The 27,364-nt window shown below is 41.6% G+C and overlaps 2 protein-coding genes across 4 annotated transcripts; one reads left to right on the top strand and one right to left on the bottom strand.

The window, feature by feature from the left end:
- Positions 1-6,412: 6,412 nt before the first annotated feature.
- On the bottom strand, positions 6,413-20,349 carry slc43a3b (solute carrier family 43 member 3b). 3 transcript variants are annotated; one of them, XM_070963198.1, is made up of 13 exons: positions 20,218-20,349; positions 14,039-14,335; positions 13,670-13,799; positions 11,604-11,650; positions 11,403-11,479; positions 10,626-10,718; positions 10,389-10,528; positions 10,121-10,230; positions 9,815-9,958; positions 9,396-9,503; positions 9,013-9,199; positions 8,469-8,592; positions 6,413-8,344 (listed from the first exon to the last, which is right to left on the bottom strand). In XM_070963198.1, the coding sequence occupies exons 2-13, from the start codon at positions 14,214-14,216 to the stop codon at positions 8,231-8,233; spliced, it is 1,452 nt and encodes a 483-aa protein (XP_070819299.1). In that variant the 5' UTR covers positions 14,217-14,335; positions 20,218-20,349; the 3' UTR covers positions 6,413-8,230. The 3 variants fall into 3 exon arrangements, with proteins under 3 accessions (XP_070819299.1, XP_070819301.1, XP_070819300.1); XM_070963200.1 differs by lacking the exon at positions 20,218-20,349 and adding an exon at positions 14,716-15,226 and having other exon boundaries at positions 6,670-8,344; XM_070963199.1 differs by lacking the exon at positions 20,218-20,349 and having other exon boundaries at positions 6,670-8,344; positions 14,039-14,693.
- Positions 20,350-22,953: 2,604 nt separating this feature from the next.
- LOC139330998 (uncharacterized) lies at positions 22,954-24,191 on the top strand. Its single transcript, XM_070962230.1, has 3 exons — positions 22,954-23,250; positions 23,391-24,052; positions 24,132-24,191. The coding sequence occupies exons 2-3, from the start codon at positions 23,567-23,569 to the stop codon at positions 24,135-24,137; spliced, it is 492 nt and encodes a 163-aa protein (XP_070818331.1). The 5' UTR covers positions 22,954-23,250; positions 23,391-23,566; the 3' UTR covers positions 24,138-24,191.
- Positions 24,192-27,364: the final 3,173 nt, after the last annotated feature.

Below are 27,364 nucleotides of genomic sequence, written 5' to 3'. Positions count from 1 at the left end.
CTACGTCAGCCCGGGAGGAGGGGTGACAGTCACCGGAGGAAGCGACAAGAAAGGCAGCGGCAGGGCGGGTTTTGACTTTACCGTGGAGTTACCTAAAAAAGTAACGCGTCACTGTCTGTCAGTGGTAAGATTGTCATTAATAATTACTCATAATGATGAGGCAATTGAAGGCACCATAAAAGATGGCATTTTACAAGTATTCTTCGTTTCCTGAACAGGAGAAGAGCATACTAGATATGTCCATTCTTCTAGTGGTCTGATAAAGTAACTCATCATTCACTCACTCATTTTTTCATCATTTAAGACAAAGCACAGTGTGGGTGGGCTTATAATGAACAGCAGAGGAAGGATGGAGGTTTTTGATGGCAACAAACTATGAGTTTCTGGGGAAAGGTACGAATATTCAATGCAACAGGTTATCAAGAGTGTTTGTGTTTGTGTGGCTCCACCGTGGCACATGCGCTCACGAGGGGGTCGGAGGAGGACAGGAGGTGGGAAAACTCATTTGGCATTAAAGCTAAAATAAATAAATATATAAATCTGCCTCATTTAGTGTAGGCCAGTTTGGAAAGAAGCCGACAGCCGCCTTCAGAGCAGCAGATGAACATGTAAGGGAAACCCAGCGGTGGAGCGAAATGATCCAACGCAGCAGCATATGGACTCAGTAGGAGAGATGACATTCCACTAACATATTTCTCGAGGACAACAGACACTGTACATCCAAATGCATCCAACTCCTTTCAATTTGTTCCATCAAAGCAATGAAATTCAAGGTTTATTTGTTCAATGTTTTACTGTAAATGCTGTAATGGTCAGAGGCAAATTTCACGGAGGATGTGACCGAGGATGCTGACAGACACAGTTTGTGTCCAAAGGCTGGGGCGCAAACGGTTTGCTGGAGAAGGTGCGGTGCAGCATGGAGGCGGGACGTGGGACGGAACTCGGAGGTCTTGTGCATGTGAAATGTCAGGCTAGGGGTGGGCCGCGTTTACTCACTGCTGAGTCTTCCCGTCATGGCACAGGTCAAGGCCAGGTCCGCCATGATGCACATCATCTGTTCCCAAGTGAACACACACTCACCAAAAAGCTGCTCCACGAAAGGTCATATGCAACTCCGAGCTGTGAACGCACCGCGGCGCATAAATTGCGCGTGTGGAATCACGCTGTTTCTTGGCCGTGGTGTAGTAATTTGGGGAGGCAGACAGCTTAACAATTAGGCATTAGCAGCCTCCACGGTGTGTGTGTGTGTGTGTGTGTGTGTGTGTGTGTGTGTGTGTGTGTGTGTGTATGTGTGTGTGTGTGTGTGTGTGTGAGAGAGAGAGAGAGAGAGAGAGAGAGAGAGAGAGAGAGAGAGAGAGAGAGAGAGAGAGAGAGAGAGTATTCACACTCTTCTTGGCCCCGGGAGAACTGGGGGAGGCAGCCATCTCACCAACCAGACTCTATCTTCAGGGAGGCTGTGGGAGTGTGTGTATGTGTGTATGTGCGCACGTTTCTGTGCGTATTCTGTGTGTATTACTTATTACACTCACACACACACACACACACACACACACACACACACACACACACACACACACACTTTTTGGGGGACATAAATCTACACATATTGTGGGGACTCACCCTCCTAATAGGGACATAAACCAAATCATAAGTCTCCAGAATGGCATGTAAGTCTATGTAATATACCCAGAAGTTATGGAAACATATGTGTGAGTGTGTGTGTAATGGAAGCAGGGGAAAATGCATAAATACATGTAACACACACACAGACACATCTCCACTCCCAGATCCCATCCCTTATATTTTCTCACTACCCTGCTGTGTCAAAGTGATTCATGGGCACACTGGCATTTGAACTGGTGTAAACACAACATGTTCAAAGGATCTGTTCTGATCCTAAAAAAAATGTGTTGCTTACTTTGTTTATAACCCCCACAACACACACTGAAAGACACTCACAAAACAGTGCTGAAGACCTCGTGTGTGGACAGAGAGTGTGTTTCTGCCCACTGGGTAGGCTACATCAGGGACATCTGTCGAGAGAGCGGACCAAAGTTTGGGTGTTGATTGGTTTTTGACACATGGATCTCTGTCTCAAATAGACTCTCTAAGAGTTTCTTCAGTTTTCTTGATGTGTTTAAGTTGGGGTTTTTTTTTATAGTCTTCCTCAGAGAGCCTGGGCAGCATCACAAATCGCCCAGCTGAGATCCTCACGTGAACCAGAGCACGTGTATATCACCTGATATGCTACTGCATGGTGAAACAGTGCGTGGTTGTTCAGGCCGAGAGTTAATGTTCATTAAATGGCAAAGTTATTCTTCATTCTTCAAATCTAAGCTATGAAATGCAGCATGAGATCAAAATGTGTACCAGTGTATGAATCAGACACAATGTGGGTGTCATTTGGGACAGTAAAGGTCTGACAAGACTTTGTTAACAAGATAATGAATCATTTGATATTTAGTGGTGGTGTCAGAAGAGAAGCCTCATTGTGTGAAGCTCATATTTGCAAACAATTTAAATATACGCCTGTTCAGGTTTTTAAAGGCCCTTAAAATTGTAGATGAAGGTAATGTGGGTGTCAGAATTTATTCGTTATTGTACATGGGTAATTTTTCAATAAAGTAGACTCTTATTATTTTTCTTTTTTCATCCTCTTTTTAAAAAAAATACAAATTAAAATCACATCTGAAATCCCATTTAACTTTGTTTTTTTCAAACACAGAATAAAAGAAGCTGATCGTGAGTGTGTGGTGTGTGTGTGTGTGTCTGTATTAACATAAGCAGCCACAGAGAGGCGGACAAAAAGTGACATAAAGATACACTATGTGGCCAAAAATATGCAGACACCAAAACATGATATCATGTAAGATTGCTGGACTTCTCATTCAAGCACATTTTATTTGATAAGTCGTCAATTTGCCTCAAAGCCTCATGTTATATTCCCACAAGCACTTGATTTAAACAAGGAAAAACTCTAGAAAATAAATATGTTGGTATTAATATGGGCATTAATATGTAGCTATAACAGCCTCTACTTCTCTGTGAAGGCTTTCTTGTTTCTGGGATTTGACTCCCTTTCAGCCACAAGAGGTTTAGTGAGGTCCAACACTGTTCTCTGATAAAATCCTCACAACCAGTGTTCCAGTTCACCCCATGTTTGACTGACAAGGCAAGGCAGAATTTATTTGTATAGCACAATTCATACACTAGGCAATTCAAAGTGCTTTACAGAAGCATAAAAATACATTAAAATCACACATTTCAAAGAAAGAAAGAAAGAAAGAGAGTGGAAGAGAATAGAAAAATAAAATACAATTAAAGGAAAATTAAAAACAGAAGCTAGTAAAAGACAATAATTTAGCATTTAGAATGATTAAAACCATTGAGCAAATACATTTACTTTAAGTAAAAGCTGTAGCAAATAATAATGTTTTCAACCCTGATTTAAATGAGCTGACACTTGGTGCAGACCTCAGGTGTGCAGGGAGAAAGTTCCACAGGTGAGGAGCATAATAACTGAAAGCTGCTTCACTTTGTTTGGTTCTCATTCTGGGAACACACAATAGACCTGTCCCTGATGACCTGAGGGGTCTGGATACCGCATATGGAGTTAATAAATCTAGAATATATTTTGGTCCTAGACCATTTAATGCTTTGTAGACCAACAGTAAGACTGACTGGACTGAGGTCTGGCCTCTGAGCAGACCTGTCAAGTTCTTCCGCACCAAACCGAGGAAAGCCTTTTCTTTACGGGCCTTGCTTTGTCCACAGGCACATTATCTTGTGGAAACAGGAAAAGGTCAACCTGTTGACACAAATTAGGAAGCAAACAACAGTCCTAGAAAAGCTCAGGTTGTAACATTAAATCATCAGAATTAAAACTACTCTTTATGCAGCAAAATGCCCCTGTGAGCATTAGATTAACATCATATTATGTGGTTGTTGGATAGTTTATAACAAATATTTCACAAGATCTCGTGTTTTGTTGGCAAAGGAAAGATGTGAAAAATAAGTTGCTTTAGCTGTGTAATAAATGTTGTGAAGTAAAAATATGAAGTGAAAGTCGATAAAACTGGAAAACGCGCGTAAAAGTACAAATACCTCAAAACTATTGTCCATACTACTTGCCCATATAAAGTAATTAATTTCTCATTCTTAATTACAGTCAACAGAATCATAAAAGTCCCCGTGTTCATTAGTTTTGAGCCATGTTTAGGTGCTCATGAGTTAAACTCACATCTTTTGCTTTCCCTCCAACTCCCCGCAGCAGATGGAAAACAGCATGCTAAGGCTGGTAAACTGAGGCCACTACAGTTTTTCTCCTTTCACTCCAATCAAAGAGAACAGACACGAATTAGCTGGCACACTTTGAGTAAGCCTGTCAAATCAATGTGTCATAAAGACATCCTCGGCTCCTGCGATGGATTCAGTCTGATTTAAAAAAAAACTAAACGCAAACAAAACAACGCACAACAACTTGCCTCATTAACAGACTGGCTTATTTTTATCCTCCACTCCTTACGCCTTCACTCTTATTGCTGCCATACACTTGTTTATGCGCTCTGTATTAAATCGTCGAGACACTGCGGTTGTGATCATCGATGACGCAGATGCAAGGGAAGAACCTGTCACACACACACACACACACACACACACACACACACACACAAACGCACATGCACACACACAAACACACACACACACACACACGATGTGACAGACTCTGGGGAGTTTCACCAAGGGTTTGCTGGGTTCAGATAGCAGGTGCACAGAGAACTTGACAGAGGCTGGTGTGGGGGAGTGTCCCTGTTATTTCAGGTTTAAACCCTGCCAGAACCCCCCACCCCCACCCAGACAGTTCTGACCCATGTGAAATCTGTAACAACATGGCAACTCTTTTCCAGACTGCCAAGACTCTCAGTATGACTGAGGACGCCAGACTGTCCTCAGAGGCAACTGTGAAGGCTGAGGCTTGAATCAGATCTTTATGCACTGATTTTGCATGGCACTCCTGATACACTCGAGTCACTAAAAATCAACCAGTCAATAAACATAAACACCTGAAATGTCTTAATACATTTTGAAGGGTTACCGCTCCAGTTTAGCATTGAAATTCCATTCAATTGTTGGACTTGTGACAGACAGATTTTGAAAAATACTGGTAAAAATCTGTGCAGAAGAGGCTAAAATATCCTGACCCTCAAATTTCCCATAACGCAACTCAACAGCATCTTTTGATAGAGCCTGTCTTTGCCTGGTAAATGCCCATGTCTTCCAACACAGCATGATGTTCATTTAGTAAATTATGGCCCCATTTAGAGTAAAATAAACAATAAAGACAGTGCTTTTGGGGCATGGCTCCCTCGTGATTGACAAGTCATTACCATTGTTATTTTTTCAGACTGACTTTCCCCTCTTCCCCCCTCGTCTTCTGCATGTCTCTCACCTGTCTGCTGTGTGTGTATGTTTTAACTGCAGGGTGTGGTGGGCAGGTCTGGTCTGGCCTCCTATCCTGAGCACACCTGCTCCTAATCATGCAATCAAGACTCACCTGCTGCTGCAGTATTTAGGGATCGGCTTTCCATCCAGTATTAACTGAACTGTCTGTTTATCCGAATGGTAATGACTGAGACTACCGAATAAACAACTTAAAGCTGCAGCAGGTAAGATCGAGAAGAGAGCAAACTTAGCCTGAAAACAACACAAGTTCCACGTAACTCCCCCTGCACTCATGCCCTGCCTCCAAGCCCCTCCTCCCTGTGGCGTCTGCATGGCTACCGTGACAACCAGTAACGTTAGCCTTAGCACTAGACACAAGCTAACTCTGACCAGCTGCTACATCACAGTCGCTAACATATTGTACACGCTGCAGAGTGTTAGTCACCATATAAGCTCTATGGTTATTTGTTGTCTTAGCTATATATGCTGCTGCTGGCAGCGGCGGTACGGGCAGTTTCTCCTTTGTGGGTGGCTGTTGCTCCGCTATAGCTTTCACTAGCCCTCTGACACTGCTCACAGAGGTGTTTGAGCGAGGGAGGCGGCAGTTCGCAGTGTGTGTGAGTAGTGATTGACAGATGTCAGACACTCCCTCAGACGCTCGTCTGGCTGTGATTGGTTGTTTTGTGCTGGGCGCAGTGGATTCTTGCAAATCGCAGTAGGAGCAGTAGGTGGGACACCCCCCCACCCCCCCAACCCCCCCAGATTACATGTTTAATGTACTGCTGTCTGGGCATTGGGACAGGTTTAGCAAATATGACAAAAATGTACTTTTATTCAAGTTACCTACTGCAGCTTTAAGTGTTTTTTAATAATCTTTTTTCTTATCTGCTTGCCTGGCTTCCCGACTCCTGTCTCGTCCTAGTAGTTTTAAAACTTGATGAGGGTCTATCCAGATGTAATACAGAGCTTACAAAAGATAACAGTTTAATTGCTGCTTTACATGCAAAACAAATACTTATGCTACATTTTGCACTTGACAATAAGACCATGTGCAGTTGACGTTACATTAAATACACTAATCAATCAAAAGTACTCAGTAAACAATGCAAGAAAAATGGGGAATTCATGGTTGAGCCTTTCAATATCAATGGTTATGTTAATATAATTGGATATTCTGTATGTCAAAGTGTACAACACTGGGCTGTAGCTGTTTAATTCACTGTGTTTTTAAAATATCATCTTAATATATTAAAATTACATTTTCCACACCATCTGTAATAGGCAGGTACCTGCAAGTACACAGTTTCTCTCAAAACAGTTGAAAACTGTAACATTTATTTGGCCAAAAGTAAATATCAAAAGGTAATAATTCCCTTTAATACACGACTACAGTTCATATCAAAAGGCACGTTTCATTTGGTGCAGCACAATGAAGAGTTTGCATATTTACTGTATAATTTCAACAACGTTATCACCATTTGGCACTGCAGGAAAATACAGAGTCCTTCTGGAACATCAACATACTAATAAGAAATGCATATTTCCCTTTGTAAAGGTTTCCATACCATTACTTAATGCACAGTTTCATTAAAATCATTCACGTCACCAAATTCTTTTTCTGAACTACACAGACACATAAAATGAGCTCATGTTACTGAACTGTTTGGCTCAGTGGTGACGTCAGTAACTAACAGCTGAACTAAGAGGCCAGCAGGTGGCAGAGCTTGGTGTCCTGCTCTGCTGGATGCATCTGAATGAACTGACATGGCAAAGCAACCAGTGCAGAGACATCAGTGTCATATTCAAAAGCAAACGGGAACTTTATCCTCACAGAGGGGCTTTACGGAGCAGTTTCTATCCAAAACAATGAGCCTGAGTTCATCTCTACTTTACACTATGCACATCACTGATCAGTCCAAGTAAATCCTGACTCCTAATCGTCCCTCATGTAGTCAGTCACTACACTCAACATTGTTGGTCCTAAACTCTGTTAAAAAATAGAAAAATATGTATATGGAGAGATAACTTGAAGAGGTCCACACTGATATGAATAAAATCTGTACTGTTCTCAGTTTTTTTTTAAGTAAAGTGCGTTATGTTTTAGCACTCTGAAGCCACTATAACAATGGTGTTAGAGGTGGCTAGTCTTACACAGAATATAAAAAATGGCAAGAATACATAGGCTTGCATGAAACAAGTAACATGAGACATGTCACAGTCAGCACCAGGGATTTGAAATGTAAACAGACAAAGCTGAGAGGTTTTCCAAAAGCACAGTGATTGTACAACCCCGATTTCAAAAAAGTTGAGATGCTAATCCTTTTTGACATATGCTCAAATGATCTAATGTCTGACCTCATCAACTTCATTGATTTTTGTAAATATATGCTTATTCTGAATTGGATGCCAGGAAGGTGCTTCAAACAAGTCGTTCACAAGCAAAGATGAAGCGAGGTTGACCACTTTGTGAACACATGATTGTATGAAGGACATTAATACATGAGCTCAGGAACACTAAAACCGTTGCCATGAAACTCAGTTCCCACATAATTAATTTTTATTTCTGTTTGACACAGCATCCAAACTTTTTTTGGAATTGGGGTTATTTTCTGGGTACATCCAATATGGCTGTGAACATGCTCCAAGAGACTGTGACTGTATCCGCAACCACACTTCACCACAATCTGAGATGCATTTACAAGCACAGCACAGCCATACAAACAAACTGAAGAGGTAACAGTGTAACAATGAATTTTAGGTGTGCGTCGCTGCTCTCGTGTTGCAGACTCTATGAGGAGGCTTTGCTCTTGGCTCGCTGGGAGGCGAGACGTCGACAGTGCAGGTAGACAGAGAGGGGATGGATGAAGGCGAGCAGGCTGAGCAGCGTCAAACCGACGTTCACCTGCATCCACACGAGGGGAGAGAGGAGGAAGCAGTGAGAGGAGAGTTCATAGACAACAGGAGGAGAAGAACCGCAGTGAGCGCAGTGTCTGTGGGATTTTATCAATGATATGTCATGTACTCACATATAAAGGGTCTCCATGCAGAGGTCCTTTCACCAGGGCAAAGCAGGGATACTGCATCAAAGAAAACACTGCAGACAGAGCCATGACCATACCATACAGCTTCCCAAAGTGGCATGATGGGAAACTACACGCACACACACACACACACACACACACACACACACACACACACACACACACACACACACACACACACACACACACACACACACACACACACACACACACACCAAAAGGAAAGGAGAAGTGGCAAAAAAGACGTTGAGCATAGACAAGCAGAAATGAATATACATATATGTTTGCTAATTTGAACATATTTTCAGAACAGAAATCTGAACTTAAATGAACACCTAACTGTGTATTTTGGAGTTTTTCTTTCTACTAGTCTGAAAAAAAAACATATTATGGAAGCAAAATAGCCCAAAAGCTCGAAATTGAGGTTTTACATACAAAACAAAGTGATTTCTGCAGTTGTGTTTCTGGTGAGTGTTTGTGTATGTGAACTTATAAAAGAGGTGTTTGCATGTGTGTGTTTGATACTCACGCCACACTGATGAAGGCTGCATTGCCGCCGTAGAGGAAGGAGCGGTTGATCACCTGCAGGATGAAGGTGACGTACTGAAGCGGCAGGAATTGGGTGGAGGCGCAAATTGAGAACAGCACACACTGCAGTGCTGTCAGGAAGAGAGAAAGCACCGAGGCCCGCAAGTCTGCCTCCTGTTCACTCTCTCCTGCAAACAGACACACACACAAATGAAAACACACACACTTGCTTTTCCAAAGAGGAAAAAATGATGACGTTTCAGGTCTGCAGGCTTTTATTTCTTCTTATTACTGGTCTATTACAGATAGCTCATTACTGGTCTGTGGACCATGAGGTTCTTCCATGTCTGTGGCCTGTTGGGCTCATCACTTTAAGTGTGTTACCTGCAGTACGAGGTTTGCCCTTGTTTCTGTCCATGATGAGGCCGTTCCACGGAGCGCACAGCACACCACACAGCTGTGTTATAGCAAAGGCATTGATGTACTGGCTCACTGAAGGGACACACGAGCAAGGGGAATATGGTTAGAGGAAAAAAAAGACTCTGTCAGAAGATAACAGATCACAAAGGCAGCCAGAAGTCAACTCTTTAGGTAAACAAGTAAGGATTTTCAGCTATTAATCCCATCACCTCTGCAGCAGCTTCCTGCTCATACACTACTTCAGTCATCTTAGTTGACATAATCACGAATCTTGCTTTGCTTAGGGGGAGAATAATGAAAGTTTCCCAAATGAGGAAGGTTTGCATAAACATCCATCTTTGCTAAGACAGCAACAAACATGATGCAGTGTGCTGTGTGTTTACCCAGCGTAGGCTCTCCCGCCGTCAGCCGCTGCAGCATGGGGTTGAGGGTGCCAATGAAGAGGTAATGTCTGAGCTGCATCACCGACAGCCAAAGCAGGTGGCAGAAAAAGAACCTGGATAGAAAACACTCACGGAAACTCTTCTCTGAGAGGGACGAAGAAAGACCACAGACATGAATGAAGATGAGGAGAGAACAAAGAGGAAACATGATGGTGGAGAAACAGGACTCTGTTCTATCTTACTCTGTGTTAATCTGTGCCGCAGTAAACTGCACAAGCTTGCAGCTGTACACACACACACACACACCTTGTTTGACGGGGACGTCCTTGTCCAGTGGCGCTTCCTCTATCGTCCTCTGTGTGTCACCATTCGCTGTTGTCTGCTCTGATCTCACTGTCTTTGATTTACCAAGTATCCTGACAAAGGTCAAAGGTCACAGTCAGTACAAAAATGGGTAAATATTTGAAACACACACAGATAAAGAAATAGATAAATAAGCCTGATTTACACTTGATGTATCCCTGAAGCATGCATGAGGTGTTAGTGTCTGCATTTGTTTCCTGAGGGTTCGTACCCGTATGTGTAGTGGTCAGGCAGCGGGTAGGGAATGAATTTTCTGGGAAGCAGGAAGAAAGTCCTGAGCAGGTGAATGACGCTGCAGGCGGACAGGACGAGGAAGGAGGCGCGGAGAGAGACGCCAGACTCATATAGCAACTGCAGGAGAAGACAAGACAGGGTGAACATCATTGTCAGGACACGAGACATATCCTGTAGGTTTCATTCATGAGAGCAGCGTGTGGTTGTTTCTCACTTTGATGACAAAGAAGAGTGCAGAGGAAGAGTCAAAGGCGCCGTTGTAGAGAGTAATGATGGTGGAGCGATGCGAGCCGAACAGGTTTCCCACCTTTACGAGAGAAATTGGAATGAAAACAGATGAATGCTGCATTAAGTGCCTGCGAGGCTTTCTTTCTCTGCACTAAGTGCACTGACGGCAGACTCTTTTGTCTGTGTTCCTGTTTACTGGCGACCTGAGGGCAGACCTGAATGTTGAACATCATGAAGTCCAACGACCGGGTTTCACAGTCAGATTCCCTCAAACATACGTCATGGGACGGGTTAGAGCTAGTGCTTCCTGATCAAATGTCTTTCCTGTCAGGTGATACACCAGTGACAGAGCTATATCACCAAACTTGAAATGTTCTTTACATGAAGAAACAGCCTGACAAGACATTATTCAAGAGACAAATTTGAATTTCTCTTTTTAATTTTCCCTTGCAGCAATTTTAGAGCAAATATCAGCCATCCACTGACTGTGAAAAATGTGAATTCAAGGTGATTTGACTCAATGCTTAAGTCTTTTTTTTTTTTTCTCTTTTTAGCAAAAATATGAAACATTCTTTAGATCCAGCATCTCATGTGTGCTTTTCCCTGTTTTACATCACTGTAAATTAAATAGTTTGGGGTTTCAGACTCTCGGTTGGACAAAAAAAAAAGCAATCTGAAGACGTCAACCTGTGTCAGCACCAATAATAATAATCAATAATAATAATAATAATAATCAGACAGTGATCTTTGATTAGTTCAGTACCTGCATGTTGGTGATTAGAAACAAGATGCCGCCCACTGCCAGGAGCGAGAGAGCTGGGAAGAGCAGGTTCGACAAAGCTGATAAGAAAAAATGTGAAGAATGAGCATCTGCAACTGTGACACCTTACTTCTTGTCAGTGTTTCTTTGAAAGACAAAAGCTTGAGAGAGCAAGAAACAAAGAGACGAAGGAGTGTTTTTCACCTGGAGTGGAGAAAGCCACCATCAAGGTACCCATTGTGTAAAGAAATCTGGTGGGGAGGAGAAAATCCAGCATTATTGAGTCATTTTATTGGCATAATGGAAGCTTTCAAGATCTTACAAAACAAAGAATGTGAGATTGGAAAATCTTAAAATGAATAAAAATCCACTTTCTGCAATTAAAAGAAAACGATAACATCTGACAGAAAAATGTTCCAGTAAACACATGCTATTCTGCTGCTGTTCGGAGAACTTTTGGCTGACTTAAATTTCCTTTTCTTGGATCCATTCTCAGCTTCATTACCGCCTCTTGTCCAACTATTTGCATTCCTTGACCTTTTATTTTCCCTCCACCCTCTTTGAGTGGAAACATATGGACGGCTTAAGTGCCAGTTTTGTTATTGTGGATTTAGATATATCTCGGACAATAAACTGAGCAGGCATGTACGCTTAGTGTTTCATTATGTGATAGATACTTACTCTGAGGCGGTGGGGAGGACTTCTTAGGTAAGGATCTGAACATCTGCACCAAGATACATTTTTTCCTGCATTCCTCCACCCTCTGGTGATTAATACCCCTGACCTTTCTGTTTCTTACTCATTTTCTTGCTTCTACTCTTTCTCCAGTTTCAGCTTTGTAAAGGCTGTCCATGACTGCTTGTTTTCCTCACTTGCTCCCTTTTCTCATAAATCATTTTCTCTGCTTTCTGCATTGCTGACTGGGCTTTGGTATGCATGGCTTCGGTATGCATGCAGCATCTCCGCTTGTGTGTCTGTTGCCGTGTGGAGACCACAGATGTAAAACATCCAACATGTGAGCTACTCTAACCTCCTCGTGTGCTGCTCCCTCCCTTCTCACTTTTCTAGTTATCCAACCTGTCACTTTTTCTTCACAAGAGCATGTGCAGCATATTTATCCACATGCACACCAACAATAAAATCTCCTTCCCTGTCTCTGTCTCCACGTGAGCTGCTATTGTAAGCAAACTGATTTGGGAACCCTTCAGAGGGAAATACTGGACACAGACTGAAATTACAGCAAATTAGCTCTTTGCACAGTCGCGTTAGCTTAGCCACCACAGGCAGAGAGAGCCTGAGGGAGCCATGCAGGGAGATGAAGAGGACAGAAGCCCATCTGTCTCTAGTGAGACTGTGTTTGGTTTTGTAAAAACAGAAGGCCGCTGTGGCTGCCAGCTGTGCAAGACTCTGTGCTATGTTTAGTGTTATTGCTGGAACAACAACAAAAAACTTTTGGCTGAGCAACCTCTGACAAACACAAACAATTCTCAAAAAGGAGCTTCTGAGCTTTCCGCTTCTGGCATAAAAACTTTTGATGCAAAAACTAGCGATGTATTCAACACACTTTCTTGCTTTTTATGTTAAACTTTATCTTATGGATGCAATTTGTGGTCACCTTTTTGAAGTCACATGTGTGTCATTGTGCCATATGTCAGTACTACATGTTCAAAAACATAATTTCCATGTTGTAAGTAAACTGCATCACTCAAGTCTGAACAGATTAGAATAGACAAATATTGCGTTTAAGTGCTTTGAGCGTCTTTGACTGAATTTCTCTGCTCTGTGAAAAGCACTCTCTGTTGTGACTTGGTGTTTAATTATTGTTGACTGTGCCATTTTAGTCAGTTGACTGACTTGACTTGGAGAGCACCTACATTCTTTTGAAGTGTCAGAATGAATCAAATCAACCTTAAATCAGCCCTAATCATGGGCAGAATGTGCTTTTTGATGATACAGAATTAGACAATGCTAAAGAAAATCAACCATCACACCTCTAGTCAGTGCACATATAGAGCAACCTACTAGGAAAAGGCATTCGCTGCACCTTGCACTTGTTGCAGAATGCACACAAATGAACAACTTCTTCTCATTCTTTAGTTAATGGTTATCAATTCATTCGTCTTTACGACCTGCCTGGGAGTGTTATTGTCTATTGGCTAACTTTCCTTTGTGAGAAATTACATAGAAAATCTTTTAACTCCACAGACCGTTTCCTCTTATTAAGTCATTAAGATTGTTGTTGTTGTTGCTGTTGTTGTTGTGGGACTCACATTCCAAAGAGCCGAGCCACTGTGGTTCCAAACTGGTCGAAGAGGAAACCATTGGGCAGCGTCAGGAAATTGTTCATAAAGGAGGCGATGGTGAAAACAAGCGAGAACTGTTCATCCTGTCCACTGCAATCTGTAAACACATAAAAAAAGAGAAAGAGAGAGAACCAAGGGTGAGAAGTATGTGATTAAGCAGGTAACAATGGTGTCAGAGAGGTCTGCATAAAAAAGATCATCATTCTTCAGATATTTTGAGGCGAATTTAGGAGCACAAGTGCTTAGAAAGGCGATGTTAAGCTTTTTGCAGCATGAAAGTATTGGAACATTTTTACAGACGCTCAGAAGAGGTGGAGGTGAGGATCTCAAACTGACCTAAGACCTGCGTTGCATTGACCCCAGTGGTGTTGACGCACAGAGAGCTGAAAAAGCCCTCCGTCTTGAGGACAAAGACAAGGGAAGCCCATCCAAACACGGCTCCAGCGAAGCACAGACACTCCACAAGACCCGTGGCAAAGGTGAGGCCGCGTTGCACCTTCTCAAACCCCGGCATGGTCCCACACACTCACGCACAGACAAACACACACACACACACGGGCAGCCAATTCACAAACACTGTATTTTCACCTGCATGGACACACACATGCACACAGGTGGCTTCCGTCACTGCACCTGCCAAACAAAGAAATAAAAGTAAGACTAAGAAAGTTGCTTTCTGATGTCTTAAGAGAATATTGAGTGTTGACATGCATCCATTCTGCACATCTCAAGCAACAGCATCAGCTTTTTCGTATAAAAAGAGAACCTGCCTGACATGACATGTGAAAAACACTGAAATGGAAAATCTTAAAGTTGCACAAGCAAAACATGAGCTAAAACTGGAAAGTTCTGGAAATGATATGTCCCACTTGAGGCTGGGCCACTGGGTCCAAAAATAGATGAACTTGTGCAGAAATTCACAAGTTGGACAAGAGAGATGATGTTTTCTTTATTGAGATACTGGTAGCTCAAGAAAAACCAGAAGTCAGGAATCAATTAAAATATGCAAACACCTGCTGTGAAGCCACCAACAGGTAAAATCCAGACCCAAAATGTTCAGTCGTTACGTCGTAATCGCCTCCAGCTCACGACTCTCCAGTACTCACAGTTCAGCGCGTGCTCTCAAACCACACCTCTGTGCTCTTGCCCCACTCTCTTTCTTTATATACGCCTGCTCTTCCTTCCTCTTCTTGGCCAGTTCACTCCCTCTCTTCCCTCCCCAATGTTTTTCTCTTTCTCAATCACTCTTTCTGATGTGCAGCAGAGAAAACCCCTCTCCTCGGCTTGTGGCTGCAGAAAATGAACACTCCCACATTCCCAGGAAGTCAGACCGCTCTGCCACTGAAGCTCGGAGACATACTCCAGATGTGGATGCTGGGAGCGCTGGCTTGACTGGTTTAGCTGAAAGGTCATCTGACAGGCACATGTGAAAAGCAGCTCTTCGCGTCTTAACTGGGTCCGTATGAACAAAACATCCCTGACAGTGATCATTGCTCCTTGAAAGAAAGGACGCTGCAGCAACTTGACTTCCCACGATGCTACAGGAAAAAGTCAAGTTAGCTTCATTCAGGTCATCAGAGCAAGGCAAAGATTTAACATATCTGATAGTTAAAAGCATTAGGTGCAGGGATCTATTTCTTCATCTTTCACATCGATCTAATACCACATATAAAAAAAACCTGTCTGAGTGAAGTGTGAAAGATATTTTTTAAAATTTTACACATATCAACCTAGTGGGCTCAAGATGCACTCCCACAAAGAGACAAAAACATCAAATATTATGAACAAAATGGCACTTTTGAATGCTGTTTCCACTAATTCATCTCAAAGTTTTCCAAAATAAGGACTCATTATTGTCTGGAAGAGTGGCACGTCTTGCTGAGAAATGGTGTCACAGTTACCCAGAGGCCAAAGAGACACTGAAACAATGCTTGTTTTATCCAACCAACAGTCCAAACCTCAGAATTATTAAAAATAAATTCAATGTATTGAACAATTAAAAGCAGAAGCCGCCAATATTCACAAACTAGTTGCAAATTAATTTTCTGTCAACCGGCTGATGAACTGATGGCTTCAGCAGTGCTTCTGTAAACTGCTGGGCAGTTTAACTTATAACAAACCATCATAAGCTCTCGTATTTTCAGTGTAGAAATCTTAAAAAGCTGTCAGATAATTATAGCAAGGTAAAAAGATTTGTTGCTAATTCATGAGACAGCAAAACATTATTACTAGCAGTTCAGAGCAACTTTCAGTATCTTTTCTCTGATGTTTAAACAAACAGTGATCTGCACATTTTCTTCATAAATAATCCCAAGAAGACTGGTTGAATAACTTCAGTCACACCTACTGAAAAGAATTACTGCCACTATCAACAACAGATAACATGACAGTGACTTCAGAGCACCAACATCAACAGAACATCAATCATGAGAGACACAAGATCAATTCCAGCACATCAGCCACGCTATCAAGCCACAGGCCGATGTGAAGTCCGGGTCCAGGAGATATCCAGGTGTGTCATTACCAAATGAATCATGAAAGACCACCGAGGTAGACACAAAGACTTCAGAGCCTCTATAGCATTTTGTTGTTTGATAAAATAATGGTTCAAGTCATTTATCCTAACAGACATTGCAGCAGCGTCAGTTTGCATTACGTGGGTTGGCAGATTACCAATCAGGGCACATGCTGCTACATAATCTTCGTTAGTAAGCCCAGACACTTTGCATTCATTCACTATGCTGCTGTCTTGTTCGGTGTACTCCGGCAGGCTGCTGGAGGTTGAGGGGGAGTTGGCTGAAGGCAGATGTGTAAATCAGTGCTAGAAGTCTTCCTTTAACTATGACGCCGCTCATGAGACCTCCGAATATATGTTTCACCATAATCATCACCTGATCACAAGACACAGCTTTTTTTACACACACACAGTGTGGCACGCATAGAAGCTTGTACACACTTCCTAAAACCAACCCAGTGTTATTATCAATGCCTCACATCTGCTCGTGTATGTGTAGATACAGCCTGGAGATACTAAGTCCAATAACTCCACAGAAGATCAGGGAAGATCCTGAGGCACATGAAGTCTGTCTTGTCACAAGACACACTCACTCTAGTTTTCAATGGTAACGCTGGCATCAGTTTATGTTTTTATTATTATCAATAAATCACATAAAAAGACCAGAATCAACAAGGATGCATGCAGGAAGCCAGCATTTCTGTCAAGAAACCGCTCTGATGCAGCTCGTTTCTATGTGAGACAGTCCTTCACACACTGTCCACAGAGCCATGCTGTAACGTATCTGCTACATGTTCGTCCATCAGATCAAATAAACCCAACCAAGCTCAACTTTCAAACCAACCTGGATGACTTGTGTGTCCTAAAAGTTGATGCATAAGTAGCTTGCAACACGTTTGAAAGCTGCAGGATAAGCAGATCAGTGGACCCTGAGTGGGGATTGTTTTGTCGAATTATTTTTCTCGGCTCTTTGTTGTATTTCATCTGAATAATCACACGGTTCAGCTGTGTAGGCTCTGTAACTTTATGAATGAATGTGAAGTCCAAAGTATCAAATCAGAAGTGGCTTAAAAACAGGAGAGTAGTGTAAATACAGACTGAGCATGCTTAGATCAAAGTGCTGTTCGAAGGTTAAAATTTAAGATTACATGTGCAGTAGGTCTATGCACAGCTGGACGAGGGAGCCTTATGTCAACAGTGAGCTGCTGGGCTTCTTTTAACCCACCCTAACACCCCATCTCTGTGCAGCGTGCAGCTCTGCGGGAATACTACGTGGCTCGAGGGATGGGAATATTGGATACTAAAGCACAAAATCAGCTGAAACAATAAAGGTCTTAGAGGAACAGCTCCACAGTTTGCATTATGGTGGTGGGTTAGATGAGAAGATTGATACCACACTCATGTTGTACGACAGCTGGAGTCAGCCGATGGTTGGCTTAGCTTAGCATAAAGACTGGAAACAGGGGGGAACAGTTAGCTCGGCTCTGAAGTAATGATGGTTTGTTGTTTTACAGGACTTTAGGCGCTGACTTCCTGGAATCTCCACTTGTTGCCTGGCAACTAGTCTGCCAGTAAAACGGCAGATCTCCACTTGCACACTTTGATGAAGATGTGACATGTTAATTAAGGGGCTTTACAGCTGCTTCTAGGCAGATTTTGTTAGTTAGTTTCCGTTTTTTTGTGCTAAGCTAAAATAACCAGCTGTTACTTTCAAATTTACTGGAGAGAGGTGAGAGTGGTACCAATCTTCTCATCTAACCCTTGGCAAAATAACAAGATTGCATAAACGTGTTTCCCAAAAGCAAGATTTTCGTACAAGACAGTACCTCAAGATCTAGACCCACTTTTTTATGACAGTTGATATTGTGCTTTAGTACTGAAGCTGATTATATTACCACATACCAACTGCCACGCAATGAGCTTTTGGTAGGCCACAGGGTCTGGGGAATTGAGCAGTGGCCCACTTAACCTGTTGGTAATCCAGTTTGAGGATTATAAAGGACAGGTTAAAGTAAAGGTCAGCCATAAAGGTTACATATTGCATTAGGAGCTGCAGGATGCATTATGCCATGAAGGGTCCTCTTAAGTGCAAAGGTACGGATGTGTGAGTGTGTGTGTGTGTGTGTGTGTGTGTGTGTGTGTGTGTGTGTGTGTGTGTGTGTGTGTGTAGACTTAAACCCGAACAAAGTTTTTTAATCAAAATTGAGGACATTTTTCAAAGGTGAGCACATTTTCACGAGGGCTGTTTGAAGGTTAAGACGTGGTTGGGTCAGAATTAGCTTCAGCATTTAACTGTGATGTTTGAGGTTGTGGTAAGGGGTAAGGGAATGCATTATGTCAACAGTGTCCACATGGCACGGGGACAGCGATGCAAACATGTATGTCTGTGTTTCATAACTAGCAGTCAAACACACTCAAATGTCAACATCAGCAATTCGTAGAACAGCGAATGGTCAGATGTCATCATCGGTCATCTCATTTCTTCAGAAAATGATGCCAGAATAGAGACAAACCACGGGACTCTCTTTCTCCATCTCACTCACTACTTCTTCTTTCTAAAAATGTTGATTTGGGGAGAAAGGGAAAGATGGAATGACCGCTCATAACTTATAAAATCATCTCGTGACAAAATCTTCTCTAATGCTATGATTTTCTTTTTTATAGTGCTTTGCTGGGGTTGTCTGAACTTTGATTGGATTAAGATAAGGATCATTTATTGTCATTCCACAACATCTTGTAAATGAGTGAGAACAAAATGAGATATAGGTCAGAGGGATTGAATTTACCTGTTGAAGGAATCGCTGTCCATCAGGTCACTGAGAATGTTAAACACACACCCGGTTAATGTTTAAGAGCAACCCCAGAAATAAACTAACTCTCTGTCAATGAGTCTATTCATTGACAATACTTGCCTACAGTGTGTGTACCATGCCATTTCTTTGTACTTCAGTCTACTGGGTTTTACCTAAACAACAACAACTGTAGAGGCAAAGTGCTGATTTTCAGCTTTATTCGAGTGCGTTCACGTCTACATAAGGTGAATAATCAACTGAGCTCCTCACTGAAGGCATGAAAGTCGTTAAACAAGCACTAAGCGAAGCTATCAAAGCAAGTATCAGCTCTGAGGATCAGAGGGTTTGTCCGATTGTGAAGCACTTGATAAATGTTTTTGAAGACTTTTATATTAATTAAGGTGATCATTATTTCAAAAGTAAACGATTAGTCAACTGATGGATTTGTGGACTGACAGAAAATGAAATGACATCTTTAAACATTTCATGGCATCTTAAAGAAGATTTACTGCTTTTTAATGATGAAGTAATGAAAATACTCATTGTGGATTAAAATGAGCTCCACAACTACATCAGTAAAATTCTGCTTTTACACTAATGCATAAGCAGTGATGATCTAACAATATATAATACTATCAGAGTCCAAAGGCATTGAGTACTTTTACTTTTAATAATCTAAGTACATTTTCCTTTTTACTCTAAGTAACATTTTCAATCCAGTACATTTACTAGTAACAGAGTATTTTTACAATGTAGTATTAGTACTTCTACTTAAGTAAAAGATCAGATTACCTCCTCCTGTGCACACAATTCAGCTGCAGTTCCTTTACCGACTGACCCAGCTCTTAATGCATATTGTATAATGTTGACACTCAACCAAACACTTTGCATGATAAAGTGTGACTGAAAGTGTTTTAACAGGACATGGTTGGATATAATCACACAAAAGCTCACAGCTATTACTCCTTCTTGCTGTCTCCGTTGCAGTTGATGTCACTGCTACATGATGCAGTGTCTGCACATCCCTCTGAGGTCATGCTGTGGGCTGCTGAGTGGCAGGTACCCACAGTGAACTGTACCCCACGTTAACACTCCTGCAATAGGCTGGAAATGAGAGTCGTGCATGGGATAACACAGAGGAGAGCTTCTGATCTATTCTCAGTCTATAGCTGTCTGATGTCTTTACATGGCAGGATGCGCTCACTTACTTGTTGTAATGCCCTCCTATAGTGATCCCATTATCCATAGCATCCACATATTGCTCGGCCTATATGATGAAAGGACCCGGCGGGGAGGGCCCACATGCTGCGGGTGCCGACACGGTGGGCGGGTTGCGGAGCGGAGCGTCCGCCTGCGCTGCTGCTCCTCCGTAGTCTCTCAACGCTTCCTCCAGGTCCAAATGCCCCCAAATTACCCACTGCTGCGTGAAACATTAATTACAATTGACACTTTGTGCATCTCTTTCTGTGATCTGATGAGAGATTAACACATGTGAGTCTGTGCCTAAGTTTTAAAGACTGGCTCTTTTGAGATAACAAAATCCAATCCATTTAGTGGTGCACCCATAAAATAACTGTTGATAATAAACCTAAGTTAAAGGCAGGCCTAATTAATACTAAATCTAAAATTAATCTTTTTCCAGTTTGATGATCAATGTGGTACCACAGATAAATGTAAAAACATCAATGAATGCAACTAATTTATGGGCTATTTAGTCTGTTGGCGCCACCTTGTGACAAATTAATAAAATTACAATACCTTATGAACTTGTATTACCTCATCATTTAAAACACAGGTCTCAAACTCATGAAGGTTTTTTTTTTTTTTTTTCCCAACCAAGCAGCAGCACACCAGACTTGACTCATTTCATTAGCTGATCTCAGTCTTCCGACAGCTGATTGGTCAGACTGTGTGCCCTTGATTGGTTGGAGGAAAAACCTGCAGCCACATGGCCCTTTGTGGAATGAGTTTGAGACGCCTGATTTAAAACATGCTTGTTCTTGAAATGTGATGATAAATAGACCCCACAGCAGTGGTGGAAAGTAACCAAGTACATAAACTCAAGTACTGTACTTCAGTAAAGAATTGAGGTACTTGTGCTCAGTTACTTCTATTTTAGACTTCTACTCCACCACATTTCATGCTGTACTTTTTTATTCTACTGCATTTATTTTGCAGGAGTAATGTGAAAAATATATGAAATAACATGTGAAATATGAATAAATATGACTGATAGTGATGTTCGCATCACAATAGAATATAGAATGATTCAGCTGAGCTCATCCATAAAGTTTAAATGCTGTCTAGTGATAATAATTACTTTTCTGATACTTATATTCTGCCTCTAAATGCACTTGTACTCAATTAAAACTTTTGAAAGTGTATCATAGCTTTTAGTTTTGATTTGATCTTATGTATAGTGTTATATAAGACATTCACTTGCAAAACTGTTGGCAGATAAAATAACTGTCGTGATGTGATGAGGCATTAAAATGTGTAGGATAGAAGAAACCATTTGATCACTTTCAGCGGTTTTATTCATCAAGGCAGTAAACCCAAGCAAATGCTCACCAGTGGGTCCCTCAGCTATGCCTCCACACGAAGATTGTAAATATTCATGTTTTGATTAATGACGGTTTCTCTTTTTGAGGGGTTGAATGTATTCATTGATTTTCATATTTTCCATAACAAAAGACAACAAAAAAGAAACAAAAAGGAAAAACAGATATCTACACACACAATCATCACGTTGTCATGCATGAACAGCAGAAGTGGAGGGTTGGTTTGATAAGTTGGTTATCTCTGGAGTGTCTGTAGGTGGTCGTTAGAATAAGTCATTTTCTCCATTGAGTTTGGTACCCTAGAATTTAACTTATCATATCATCAAGAAAGAGATCATGGACAGCAAAGTAATATTAAAGAAACAATTTCAGATAAGCTCAGTATTATTTTCACCCAGAACATTTCTGTCTCATAGCAGGTCCCCGTAAAATGCACTCCCCTCCTCTGATCCACATTTTACACAAGTGTCTGGGTTGTTTTTTGGATAATTGAATCACTGTAAAGAAGTGGCGGAGTGACATATAGGCACATGATCCTTTGTTAACCTAATATTTGCTATCATGACATGTAAATCTGTGTCTGAGATACTGATCAACATTAAGGTGAGTGATGTTTTCAAATTAGAAAGCCAACAAACACTAATCTTAAACAGCCTAATGCAAATTGTTTCAATGCAATTTAACTGCCTCTGTGAAAACATCTCACATCCACATTTCCCATGACAGAGCAGTGTCATCGGGACATTCTGTTCAGTTCATGATTTGGGCTAAATGTTTCCTCATTACCTCATAATGTTGCATAAATTGCCTGACAACAAAGATGTGAGAAAAGGCAATGCTGTGGTCCAACAATCACACTGTTCAGAAGATCAGGAGTGAATCATTAGATTTGGACAAAGTGACAAAAATGTGTCTGAATAACAAGGAAATGAATAAACACAAATAGATCATGATTCATTCCTGCAATCAGGATCCGCACAAACAATGGGAAGCTAACAACTCGCACCTGTCCTGCATTAACTAACTAACTAACTGCTGAGGTTTGATTGGCTCAGCGAGCCGGCCACCTGGTCTCTGGCAGGTTTAAAACACCTTCCCCTCTGCTAGTTTCTTCAGTGTTGGGCTTCATCATGATTGCTGCACGGGTCTTCTCAGGGTGAGTAGCTTGTTTCTTTTAAGTGGCCTCTTGAATGTTTCTTGTGGATCATTTGTTCATATTGTCTCATTTTAAATTGTTACAGGGCTTCCCTCTTTGCTCTGCTGATTATGGACATTTGCTGTGTCCCCATTAAGAAAGGTAAAGCATGTTCTGCCCCAGTAAAACAATGCATCTTCCAGTTGATTTGACTTCTGATTAATTTGTTTTCTTGTACCTAGGCATTAATCCTGGTGAATCTGATGGTGGCAGCCATGCAAATGCTAACTTTGGCTTCAACCAGGGAGCACCTTCTGGCCACTTTTCACCTGGAGTCCTTGTGCCTGACAGAGCTCCGACAGGTGTCTCCACACATTATCAGCCTGCGCCACAGGAGCCTGGTTTCTCTCAGCCTGCTGTTCAGAGACAACCAGCTGCACCTGCTGGCTCTGGTTTTCCTTCTGCAGGCTACAGGGGCAGTTCAGTGAGGCAAAACCCTGCCAGTGCTCTACAACCAGAAATTGCTTCTCAGCCTGGTTCATCAGGTAAGAATCTAATGCTTGATGTAGTTCTACAGCCTTTAATTTAATGTTAAATATTAAACAATTTACAGGTCTATGGTGTTTAGCTTATTGTTTAAAATTTTCTAAATCCATGAGTTAATATTTGTCTTTCCTGTATTCAGACCCAAACTGGGCTGTTCCAGCTCCCAGTCTCTTCAGTGGACGTGAGGAAACCTCTGATGGTCTTGAATCCAGTGCACTTGAGAACGTGAGTCCACCCCTCCCACCTCCTGGACCAATCTACCAGGCAGGATTTCTCTCGCATTATGAGCAAACCTCTGAGAATGGCGACTCTGAGATGCAGACAGAAGAGCAAGGCTTCATGTATCCTCCTCCCCCACCACTTCCTGTGAATGTGCCTGCTGGACAAGGCTTTGCTAGCCAGTCTCAGCCTCAGTCTCTGTCTCAGCCTCAACCTAACCTTGGAAGCTGGGGTATGTATCCTTATTACGACTTCATGTTCCTGACTGGCCAGTATCCTCCGGGCACCATCACTTACAGCAGCCAGAGCAGTGAGCAGGGGAGTGACAGCTGGCAAGATGTTCACTATGTGAAAGAGTCTGCTCCCTATAACCCTGGTCCTGCAGGCCAGGCTGAGACCTTCACTAGTGACTTTACAGCCCCCCAGACCTTTGATGCTCCCAGGCAACCTGCAATAGCTAGTTATGGACCAGGTGGAGCCCAGCCAGCACTTCAACCTGCTTCTTCCTACGGGCGCTTCACGCAGCCAGGTCGGTTTGATGCCCCAACTCATGGCCAAGCAGGTGGCTATAATCTGCGCAAGGTATGTTCAACTACAGCCACAAAGACCATGAACAGCTTGCTGCAACCTATACTAATGTTGTACTTTTCCTGTCTTTCAGATTTGATTCTACAACTTCACAGCATGAACAAAACTGTCTGAATTAAATAAAAAGATTATCAAATACTTTGGCTTCTTGCGTCAGTTAAAAGTTTACAGACTTAATGCAAAGCATACTTTTTAACTTGGCACTTTTCAGAGTACAACTGAGCAAGAGTAAATTTTCCTCTTGCTCAGTTGCTCTAATGCCATACCAGCTCAACCTAAATCACAGCAAGAACAGGCATTTGGTGCACTGTGGGGATTAAGGCACTTTTCTGTATTGCAGTGTCTCACCAAATTACTTGAAAAACTTGAGTAAAATGGTTGCACGTTTCTTTAAAACGCTACAACTTTTGAAAGTGTGGCTCAAACCAGTTACCTGTAGACTAATTGAACCAAGAACAGATAATTGACTTCAATGTCAGTGCTGCCTATAATTAGAACATATTAGGAGAAATCTCCTAGTATGTACAGCCTTCAGTGTTGACTGTCAAATACCAAATCACACACAGGTGGTGGCAATAAAAGAACATGCAAGGCAAATGAGTTTTGTTGTGAACAAAACTTAAAGGTTACATTAATCCAGCATGCTTTTTGTAGGACTGAGTCAAGATGGCCTTTTTAACTTAATCATATCACTATAAATGACATGGAAAAATTTGTTTGCAAAGCCCAGCTGATCTCTAAAGAGTCCCTTCCTCTTGCAAATCTAAAACTTGTGGCTGACTCTTGATCAGAAGGTTTGGTGTTCAAGTCATGTCAGGGGCAAACACTCAGATCTTTATGACCTCATCTTAGCTAGCAGGCAGTTGGATTAAGCATTGACTGGTTATTTAGGAACCTTGACAACAAATAGTGGATGTTTGGTGTCTCATATTCTTTGTTTAGACTGGATTGAAGCTTAGTTTAGCACACTCAGTTGACCTCTTGTACCAGTTCACATTTTGTTTTTGGATCAATATCAGTTGTGACTCTCCAGCAGCTATCAATTTTGGAGCAACTTATTAGACAGCGGTCTTATCTAGATACAAAAGCAGGAAAGATATCATGCATAAAGAACACACAGGCTCAGTCCTGCTGCAGTGATAGCCTTTGCACTTATACACTACGCATCTACCACAGAGCTCGGGAGCACAGACCCTGTGGTGCAGCAGTCATGTGTGTGACTCCAGATCAGAAGGCTGTGTGTTTAAATCATGTCAGGGGTTAGGGTTAAAGGTCTAACAGCTTCTTTAATTTAACTAAGCTGGTCTAGATGCATCTGTTGAAATCCGATTGGAATCTCATAGAAAGCCACCTCCAAATGGTTCAGACTCTCTAAAATGAATCTGGATACAATCTGAGTTCATATTAATTGATGACTCATAAAAACATTGAAAACAAATTGAGCTGATGCTTTTTATCTATATCTTCCTCTTTTTTTCTGACTTCTCTCCAAAAGTTTTCAATGTTGTGTTTTTGCTGTATGAGACACTGAAAACAATTACTTCATGTATCTAGTCCACAAAGAAGAAAACAGGAAGAGCGGTTCACCAGAGCGCATTAATATAAAGCAAAGCATCCAAGGCAGCCTCTGTTGTGGATACACACACACACACACACACACACACACACACACACACACACACACACACACACATACGTTTGATTTTCATCACTTTTGGGGACATTACTTACATTCATTTCCTGTAGACTTACCCTTACCATGACCATAACCACTACTTGCTCAACCCTAACCTTAACCTCAGTCTTCACCCTAAAATGTAATGATTTACATGATGGGGAATGGATTTTGTCCCCACAAGTAAGGCAAATCCCCACAATGTGACTGTGTAAACAAACTTATGTCCCCACAATGTGAGTAATACATGAACATGCGCACGCACGCGCACACACACATACACACACACACACACACACACACACATTTTCAGATAAGAGAGGAGAACATGACTGGCATGAGGCACTTGACTCAGAATAAAGACAATAACTTGAGAGGATCCCTGAATGGTGGCAAAACAATGATAATGATTATCACGCAGAAGATTTAAGTTATCATGACTCCACCCATGGACACACACACACACACACACACACACACACACACACACACACACACACAAACATAGAGTAACACATTCACTGTTTTTGGTATTTAATACTATCAAGTCCGTTAGTTTTACAAACGCACACAATGCAACAGATGCAAAGTTGTGCTTTAGTGATTGCACCATATGTGGGAGTGGTACAGATAGACAAGACGGTGTTGACATATTTATAGCCCCCAAGATTCAGACAGAAGGGAGGAGGAGGAGAAGGATGTGGGGGGTCGGAGAAGATAATGACAGACAGAGCGGGAATAAACATAGACATGTATTTTTAAAACCATCTGTTTTGTGTTGAATGAGTAGATACATGTTTACATACAGATATCATGATTGTTTGTCCAGGATGCCAAGTAGGATGCCATGTATCTGCTTTATATGTGAGTTTGAACATTTAATATTGTTTGCAAGAAAACCTTTGTTGAGAAGCTAAACAGTGGTGGACAGGAAGAGTCAAATGGAAGAACTGACATTGACATTGACAACATGCATGAACTTTTATATTACTTTTTCAGTGAAGAGAAGCGCAAAATAGAAAATGAGTATAAAGTGATGGAAGAGATTACAAGTTTAGGTGACTGGGTCATATTTCTGTGAAGCACTTTGGACAACGAGGTGATGCAGCTTTAGCTACTAGTTACTTTACTGATTACCCTTCCTGTCCTGTGAAAATCATGCATCTCCAAATGTGGTGATTTAGAATTTTTCTGTCAAACTGAAGGATTAAGTGTTCTTTTTGGGCTTGAGAAAATTCTGTCGTTCTGAGCTCATGAAAAGTTGACAATTTAGAAATATGTGGTCCTCACAGGAGAGCAACAAACTATGATGTATTGCTGTAGATTAAAGGATCCAACAGTAAATAAAGTCGTTAAAATTTGCTCAACCTTAAACATCTGCAAAAAGTAAAATGCAACATTCACATTAATCCAGCAGCAATATTAATTCAAAAACATCATATGTAACAGTAAAACACTGACAGGGACCATTATACTGTGCAATGAGTACTTTTACTTTTTATAATTCAAGTACATTTTGCTGATAATACATACTTTTATTTAAGTACGGTTTTGAATGCAGGACATTTGGTGTGGTATCATTTCTTTTACTTGAGGAAAGTATCTTTGTGTTTTTGGGATGTTTTTCTGTT

This window comes from Chaetodon trifascialis, chromosome 5 (genome assembly GCF_039877785.1).
Source record: "Chaetodon trifascialis isolate fChaTrf1 chromosome 5, fChaTrf1.hap1, whole genome shotgun sequence".
Classification (NCBI taxonomy): domain Eukaryota; kingdom Metazoa; phylum Chordata; class Actinopteri; order Chaetodontiformes; family Chaetodontidae; genus Chaetodon; species Chaetodon trifascialis.
This window is presented reverse-complemented; position numbering and strand designations above follow the sequence as displayed.

What these genes read in the sequence shown, in the direction of transcription:
- LOC139330998 (XM_070962230.1), top strand. Translation starts at nt 23,567, where the DNA reads ATGCAGACAGAAGAGCAAGGCTTCATGTATCCTCCTCCCCCACCACTT.
- slc43a3b (XM_070963198.1), bottom strand. Translation starts at nt 14,216, where the DNA reads ATGCCGGGGTTTGAGAAGGTGCAACGCGGCCTCACCTTTGCCACGGGT. An exon ending in GTGGCTCGGCTCTTTGGAAT is followed by an intron (nt 11,651 to 13,669) that starts GTGAGTCCCACA and finishes CCTCCCCACCAG; the next exon opens with ATTTCTTTACACAATGGGTA. An exon ending in GGACGTCCCCGTCAAACAAG is followed by an intron (nt 9,959 to 10,120) that starts GTGTGTGTGTGT and finishes CGTCCCTCTCAG; the next exon opens with AGAAGAGTTTCCGTGAGTGT.